The 8,532-nt window shown below is 49.7% G+C and overlaps 1 protein-coding gene across 1 annotated transcript; it reads left to right on the forward strand.

Moving 5' to 3' along the window:
* Positions 1 to 1,190: 1,190 nt before the first annotated feature.
* Positions 1,191 to 5,189, forward strand: LOC125509891 (putative inactive purple acid phosphatase 27). The gene is made up of 10 exons (XM_048674915.2): positions 1,191 to 1,505; positions 2,382 to 2,473; positions 2,601 to 2,667; positions 2,766 to 2,885; positions 2,982 to 3,074; positions 3,171 to 3,300; positions 3,442 to 3,523; positions 3,607 to 3,739; positions 3,884 to 4,089; positions 4,200 to 5,189. Exons 1-10 carry the CDS (start codon positions 1,314 to 1,316, stop codon positions 4,858 to 4,860), a joined length of 1,776 nt encoding a protein of 591 aa, XP_048530872.1. The 5' UTR covers positions 1,191 to 1,313; the 3' UTR covers positions 4,861 to 5,189.
* The last annotated feature ends 3,343 nt before the right edge of the window (positions 5,190 to 8,532 follow it).

The raw sequence follows: 8,532 nt of genomic DNA on the forward strand, positions 1-8,532 counted from the left end.
CCGGTGCTGTTGGTGAGATGGTTCAGATGGGGGAGAGCACATGCCTGAAGACTACTGTCAGGCTTGCCCGCGCCATTGTGCATGTGCTTGGAGCAGAGTATCTGAGAGAACCAGATGTGCAAGACAAAGAAACGTTGTTGGCTATTGGAGAGGCAAGAGGGTTTTCAGGAATGCTCGGATCAATTGATTTACATGATTGGCAATGGAGGAAATGCCCCAAAGGTTTGCGTGTAATGTATCGAGGTCACACCAAAGAGGGCACCATCTTACTGGAAGCAGTGGCATCACATTACTTATGGATTTGGTATGCTTTCTTTGCGATGTCGGGTTCTCACAACGATATCAACGTGCTCCAACGATCTTCTGTGTTCAGGAGGCTTTGTAATGGAAAAATCACCGCCGTGCAACTACACGATCAACGACCGTGACTACAACATGGCATATCTATCCTCAGTGGGCGACGTTGGTAAAGACCATATCTGAACCAGAAGACAACAAACAAAGCCACTATGCAACAATGCAGGAAGCAACTAGGAAGGGCGTGTAGAGGGCATTCGAATATGGTCTTCAAGCTCATTGGGGAATTGTTCGTGAAGCTGTAATGATGTGGGAATCAGAAACTTTGTGACAGCCGATGACCCGTTGTCTTTATTTTGCACAATATGATTATCAATAATAAGGGTGATGGTGTAGCGTAAACCAATGGTTTTGAAGCGTCTGGAGAACCAGTCCGAATCTCGGAAGATCCAGATTGCAAACCAGCTTATGAACTTTCCGCATATGCATTGAAATCTTGGAGATCATCAGATGCACACGCAGCTACTAAGTGATCTTGTGGAGCATACGTGGGCTCACAAATGAAAACCAAAGAGTTAACGTTTGAGTTGTGAATTTAAAATAAATTTTATGTAAGAACTCTGTATTTTTAGCATCAGCATTTGTCATTTATGCTTGACGTTGCCGTGTGTGGATTTGATAGTTCGTATTTAAGGAGAACAACACATATGGGATGCCATAAATACATAGGAGGTCGGATTTGCAAAGTGCAGTAGCCCTCTTGACAATCTCTGGTGTGTGGTGTGGACGCATCACCGCGAATGTCCTCTGCTCCGATTAAATTAAATACACAAGACGGGGAATCCACGTATTGCAGAGTCAACACCATGTCGACCCGCCCCCTCTCTCACGCACGCGCAGTCGCCTCGCCGTGTCTCCTGTCGCGTGCTCCTTCCTTCCATCCACAAAAGAAAGGAAAGCCGGCCCCCGTTCCCTCCCTGCTCAGACACAAGAGCGAGCAAGCAAAGCAGGCAGACATGAGAGGAGGAGGCAACCTCCGCCACGCCTCGCGCCTGCTCCTTCTCGCCGTCGCCGTCGCCGCGTGTTGGGGCGGAGGCGCCGAGGGGCACGGCGTGCACCCGCTCTCGCGGATCGCCATCCACCGCGCCCGCGTCGCGCTGGACGCCTCCGCCGCCGTGCGCGCGTCGCCCAACCTCCTCGGCTCGCGGGTACGCACGCAGCACCTTCAGACTTTCCTTTCCATTGGCCTTTTTAGCTCGACCTAGCAGCAGCAGTAGCGACCGTAGCACGGACCAAGCTCGCACCTCTGATTACCCCACTCCATGAGATGCAGACATAGTGCAGTTCTAAAAGTTCTTCAGACCGGCAGGCAGGCAGGCAGCGCCTGCTTCAGCTCTAGCACGCTGTAGCTCTTTCAGAAAACTGTAGCGAACATGTCCGCGTATTTGGTTCACTACTGATCCGATCATTGAGAAAACTCCGCCAGTGAATTTCACCCTGAAACTCCCAGAATAACTCAACCCTCGCCGTCCTGCGCGGCCGGCTGAGCTCAACCCTCGCAAGCTGACGCCGGAGCTAGCGTTCAAGCATGTCGCTTTCATTCCCGCCCTACGCACATTGCACGCTGCGTACAAGCGGCCAGTTGTCAGCGTCCTGGTCCTGGCGTGGGGTTCTTGCTTTGCCGGCCGGCCGGCCGTTTTCTCGACGGACCGTGCCCGTGCAGGTGCATGCATCCTCCGTCCTCCCAATCGCCTCGGGACAAAGTGCCAAAGCTCGCGGTGGGTGGCGGCATTCCAGCGGAAGATCGATCCATCCATCATGGGTGTCCAATGTCCATTATCCAAGTCAAGTCAACCCATGAACCGAGGGGGATGGTTCCTCCACTGTTGACGTGCGCCCACTCTTATCGCTCTGCCTTCACACGGCGCGTGCCGACTGCCGCCAAATCAAACTGATGGTAGTACATACCATGGAATATGCTACGCAGTATGATTCCCGTTGACCGTGTTTTTTTTTTGGTCCTTGCTTTTTTATTTTGCCGCGCAACAAAAAAAAAAAATCTAACGCGATGGTGTGGACGACAGGGCGAAGATACGGCTTGGGTGACCGTAGAATTCAAAATACCACGCGCAAGCGACGGCGACTGGATCGGGGTATTCTCCCCTTCCAATTTCAAGTACGTACGAGCTACTCTACTCTAGTACATTTTCGTTTTCTGAATGTCCAGATTTTCAACTGTGCTCCGACCGAGTGATGAACCAAGTGGTGTCCCTCATCTGATTACTTCTTGCTCTTTCCTGCAGCGCGTCCACATGCCCTGGTTCCCATGGGTCGGGCCCTGGCCCTGCCATATGCTCCGCGCCGATAAAGGTCCTTTACATATAGTAGTACATTGAGCAGAGCAATCTTCGCATTCTTCAGAGTTTTACATAACTTGATTGAATTGCTTTTATTTTGGTTGGTTTCAGTATCAGTTTGCAAACTACTCGTCAGGTTATAACAGGTCAGCGACAGGGGCTCTCAGGTTCCAGTTGATCAACCAGCGCCAGGATTTCTCCTTCGGATTCTTCACCGGCGGACTCTCAAATGTGAGTTACTCCTACCAACACATCACATCCTGCTATGCTATCCACTCTCCGTCATTCATAACAACACAATGACTTCATCTAATACATGGTGTGCAGCCAACGCTCGTCGCGGTGTCGGACAGGATCGCCTTTGCGAACCCGAAAGCCCCGGTTTACCCACGTCTAGCGCTCGGGAAAACATGGAACCAGGTGGGGTTTTGCTGGCACTTCATGTCGATTGTTGGTTCCGTTTATATTTGCTGTTGGAACTTCACTGAGCCGTGGGCTTCTGCTATGCCATGCTAGATGACTGTCACATGGACAAGCGGCTATGGCATCAGTGAGGCGCACCCCTTCGTTGAATGGGGCATGAAAGGGAGCCATCCCGTGCACGCAGCAGCTGACACCGTCACCTTTGGTCGTGAGAGCCTATGTGGTATGATACCTATCAAAGACTACTTGCAATTTTAGAATTGCGACGTTGTGCAGCCCTGATTTGGTTTGAACTGGTTCCACTTGTCAGTCATGACCATGGTTCTCGATGTTTCTTACCTGATCTGTACTTTTGGTTGTGCAGGAGAGCCTGCTCGTAGTGTTGGTTGGAGGGATCCAGGCTTCATACACACAGCTTTCCTCAAGAATCTGTCGCCGGAGAAACAGTAAATTCCAGCCCTATGTCGTACAAAGAGTTGTCTCAGTTATGAGAAAATACTGGTCTGACAATGCAGTTTCTCTCTTGCAGATACTACTACAAAATTGGACATACGCTCCATAATGAAAAAGTTGTATGGGGAAAGCCCAAATCCTTCAGAGCACCTCCTTATCCCGGGCAAAAGTCGTCGCAGAGGGTCGTTATTTTTGGCGACATGGGAAAGGTAAACATATCACAGCACATACAGATTAATTCAGATTGTTCTAGGCAAAGTGTTGAATTATTACTTCATACATGATCATACACATTTTAGGTGTGCCAAACGCATGGTCCGTCTGAACTAACATGCTGCGCTGGTTTATTATAGGACGAGAGGGATGGAAGCAACGAGTACCAGAATTACCAGCCTGCGTCACTCAACACCACCGACGCGCTCATCAGGGACCTCGACAAGACCGACATCGTGTTCCACATCGGCGACATCTCCTACGCCAACGGCTATCTGTCGCAGTGGGATCAGTTCACGCAGCAGGTCGAGCCAATCACCTCTCGAGTACCCTACATGATCGCAAGGTCTGCATCTTCATCCGGTTCTTTCAGATTCATGATCTAGAATCATTTCACGAGTCAGTTCGCACTCCAGTAATTAATAACTTTGATTATGTGATTGATGGACGTTGCAGCGGGAACCACGAGCGAGATTTCCCCAACAGCGGGTCGCTGTACAACGGCACGGACTCCGGCGGGGAGTGCGGGGTGCCGGCCGAGACCATGTACTACGCGCCGACGGAGAAGAGGGACAACTTCTGGTACTCCATGGACTACGGGATGTTCCGGTTCTGCGTGGCGGACAGCGAGCACGACTGGCAGGAGGGCACGGAGCAGTACATGTTCTTGGACCGCTGCCTGGGCACGGTGGACCGGGCGAAGCAGCCATGGCTGGTCTTCATCGCGCACCGTGTCCTCGGCTACTCCTCGGGCTTCTTCTACGGCTTCGACGGGGAGTTCGCGGAGCCCATGGCGCGGCAGAGCCTGGAGGGGCTGTGGCGGCGCCACCGGGTGGACGTCGCCTTCTACGGCCACGTCCACCAGTACGAGCGGACGTGCCCCGTCTACGAGGAGAGGTGCGTGCCGGACGGGCACGGCACCGTCCACGTCGTCGTCGGGGGCGGCGGCAGCCACCTGAGCAACTTCACCGCCGTCGCCCCGCCCTGGAGCGTGTACCGGGAGATGGACTACGGGTTCGGCAAGCTCACGGCGTCCGACGCCAGGTCGCTCCAGTTTGAGTACCGGCGGTCCAGCGACGGCAAGGTGTACGACAGCTTCACCCTGCACAGGGACTGAGTAGCTGTACCCTCTGGCCTCTCACCACATGATGCAGAGGAAATCGGCTGTACACATGAACTGAGACGAACACGTCCGTGCATAAATTCTCCTAATTCTACTCTAAATAAATGGAAAAGAAATCCTCTATAAGTTTAGTCATGTACACAAGATACCAAGTGATGTGCAAACTACTTTTTTTTACGGGGAAACTTCCGATCTACTCATTAACTGTCAAGGTGGTACAAAGAAGACCAGAAGATGTATATGATGCTCAAGATAGCAATGATGTATATGATGAAGATGTACATTTTTTCGATAAAGATGATGAAGATGTACATGATGCTCAAGATAGCAATGATAGCAATGATGTATGTGATGAAAATGTCACTATGATGGCAATACTCAAATATCTAGTCTCAATAGGATCAACGAAATGTCAAAGGGTAGAATGGCTAAGGAAGATAATGGCAAGGTGAAAGGCAAAGCTTGTGACGGAGTGATACCTCACACCACCTTTAGCCTTGATGAAGTAGGTATCGGCCTTGCTTCCGGTAAAAGTGTCAAAAGGTGAAGTGGTCATTATTGATGACGTAGTCATGGGCGATGGACGTGTGGTGGTTGTCGATATTCCTCCGAATGTTTGTTGGCCAATGATGTGGAAACTAATGTGATGATCAAGAGTAAACTGGTAGATTCAAGGCGAGATGAAGAACACACAATCAGAGTCGGGATATGAATGATATGGCTAAAGCGGTGAAACACCCGCAAGATCAACCCATATTCATATGGGACAAGAATATTCTTTCTCCATGTGTGTATACATAACAATGTGAACAACGAGATTTGTATGCCAAATTCTAACAAAGAGACATTTCTATATTGCTTCCATGACCGATAGTAAATGAAGAAGTCTCAATTTAGATACCTGGGATTGTGTGAGGTTCTCTAAACAATGTTGCATTTGCAGTTGCAAAGGATCACAAGCGGCGACAGGCGCCATTAAAGTCGCGAAGGAGCACGAACTCGGTAAACTCGAAGATGTCAAGAAGCTAGTTAGTGACAACATGGACAAGGAACAAGTTCGGGCCGTGGTGACGGGTGTGACACCCCTCCGCTCCGGGCATTACATGATGGAGCAGCTGGACAAGGTCACCATGAAGTGTTGGGAAATCCAAAACAAGTACAAGCTTTGCCTCCTCAACCGCGCCACAAACACCTTGTACGACATGTGCAATCTCACCATCCCCAAACTATGCACGAGCCCGTTGAGCACCAATTACAAGAAATACCTTCTTGGACGTGTCATCCATCTCATAAAGCTTGGTCTGGAGGTTGGCAACGACTTGCTGGAGGAAACTCGGAGGCTCGGGACTAACTCCAACAGTACACCAAAAAGTTCACACCAAGTGTCACACGAGTCTACTGTATCTCCTCTAGGCGGTACTATACTTCATCAATGCATCGACCAAGTTCGACTGAATCTAAATATTTGTTCTCCGGGACAAGATTTATACTCAACTTTTTTTACTTTACCATAATTCAGCTTGCGTTTAATGCATGCTGTTTTCATATGTACCGTATGAGCAACTACATTTCGGTAGAAATAGTATGATTAACAATGCAAAAATAATTATTTATATTACGATACAATCCGCCATACAATTGTAATATTTATCATTACAAAAAATATAGTGTTTGTAAGGGCATTTCCCTACTTTGTGTTTTGGATGATGATGACAACCCTTTGTTGGTCTAATCTTGTGCTAAGTGTTTCAGGTTTTCGGTATTTAGGCCTACATCGGTTAGCTATTCTCTCTGAAAGGAAAAGATCGAAGACAGAGTTTTCTACGCTTTTTATCTCTTTGGTCGTTGGGAACCCGTACTATCAAGAGGGAATCCACATTGGAAAGAGTTGGAGGAATCTTTTCACGTACACTTACCTCACCCCTCTCTTGCCTTCCTTAGTTGTGAGAGGGAGCTCTTCCCTTCTTATCCTACTGCTTGCTGTGGCTTCCCAGCGGTTGTACCGCTCCCTGGAGCGGTTGTACCGCTGGTTCTTGGCGCTTACGAGTCTTGATCGAGCGGTTGTACTGCTGCTTTCGGGGGGTGGTACTGCCTCCATGCTCAGCAAAGACTACGGCGGTTGTTCCGGCCAAGCACCACCCAAGTACCGGTCAGACTTCTATTTTGATGCGGTACTCGGGCGGTGGTGGCCCGGTTGGTCCGGTCGGACCGGTACCACCGGTGCCCTGAGCGGTTCTACCACTCAGGACTTAGCCGCCCAAGCGCTCAGGGGCAAGCGGTTGCACCGGTCCTGTACCGCTCGACTACCACACTCAGGGGTGACTCCCTACTATTTCTATGCGGTGGTTGAGCGGTGGCTGGGCGGTTGGTACGGTTGTTCTCATAAACCGGTACTACCGCCTAGTCGCCCGGTTGTACCACCTGTGAGTCCCGGTTGTACCGGGACAAGGAGCGGTTGTATTGCTGCAGTACAGAAATCGTAGTAACGGTTGGATTTTTAGGGTTGCTATATAAGGGTGCTTCTTCCACCTACCACACCTACCTCTTACCTCTCTCACTCCACCATTAATGCTACTCAAGCTCCCTTGCCCGATCTCTCTCTCTAGCCACTCAAACTTGTTGATTTACTAGGGATTGAAGGAGGAGACCTAGATCTACACTTCCACCAAAGGATATTTGCTTCCCCCATACTTTCTTGTGTGGATTTTGTTAGTCTTGGGTGTTTGAGCACCCGAGACGGTTGAGGTCACCTCGGAGCCACATTTCATTGTGGTGAAGCTCCGCGGTTTTGTTGGGAGCCTCCAATTAAGTTGTGGAGAGAGCCCCAACCTTGTTTGTAAAGGTCCGGTTGCCGCCTCCAAGGGCACCAATAGTGGAATCATGGCATCTCGCATTGTGTGAGGGCGTGAGGAGAATACGGTGGCCCTAGTGGCTTCTTGGGGTGCATTGTGCCTCCACACCGCTCCAACGGAGACGTACTTCCTCTCAAAAGGAAGGGACTTCAGTAACACATACTCGTCTTCACCGGCTCCACTCTTGGTTACTTCATCCTTTACTTGTGCAAGCTTATTTGTGTTATATACCTTGCTTGCTTGTGTGCTTGTTGTTGTTGTTGCATCATATATGTTGCCCACCTAGTTGCAAATCTAGACAACCTACTTTGATGCAAAGATCAATTTTGTAAAGAAAATCTAAAAATTGTTAGTTGCCTATTCACCCCCCTCTAGTCAACTATATCGATCCTTTCAATTGGTATCAGAGCCTCGTCTCTTTGCTTAGGACTTTGCCGTCCAAAGAGTATGGTTGACACCGTAGACGGTGCGGAGGAGCACTCCGGTGTGAATCCAATCTCGTCTATGGCCGATGGGGGAACCGCGGTCTCTCGTGAGGAATTCAATGTGGCCTTGGACACATTGAAAACCTCCATGACGACAGAGGTTGAAAGCATATTTAATAAATTCATAGAGGGGCTTAAACTATCCACCGCACTATTGAGAGTGGGTGATCCCACTAACAAGGTGACGGATGCTAACTCCGACAAGGGGGAAGCTACTAGTGATCAAGTCCCTTCTTCTAGTGGTAAAAATGGCACCGGCATATTTGCCCATGTGGAACCTCCACTTGTTTATGGAGGACTGATTCCTTCCACGCATTTGAATCATGCCG

The sequence above is a fragment of the Triticum urartu genome, chromosome 5A (genome assembly GCF_056163025.1).
Source record: "Triticum urartu cultivar PI428250 chromosome 5A, HENAU_Tu73, whole genome shotgun sequence".
NCBI lineage: Eukaryota > Viridiplantae > Streptophyta > Magnoliopsida > Poales > Poaceae > Triticum > Triticum urartu.

Excerpts from the sequence above, each read along its gene's own strand:
- LOC125509891 (XM_048674915.2), top strand. The coding sequence starts at position 1,314 with ATGAGAGGAGGAGGCAACCTCCGCCACGCCTCGCGCCTGCTCCTTCTC. Across the intron at positions 3,301-3,441 it reads TGGTCGTGAGAGCCTATGTG|GAGAGCCTGCTCGTAGTGTT; the intron begins GTATGATACCTA and ends TTGGTTGTGCAG. Across the intron at positions 3,524-3,606 it reads AATCTGTCGCCGGAGAAACA|ATACTACTACAAAATTGGAC; the intron begins GTAAATTCCAGC and ends TCTCTCTTGCAG.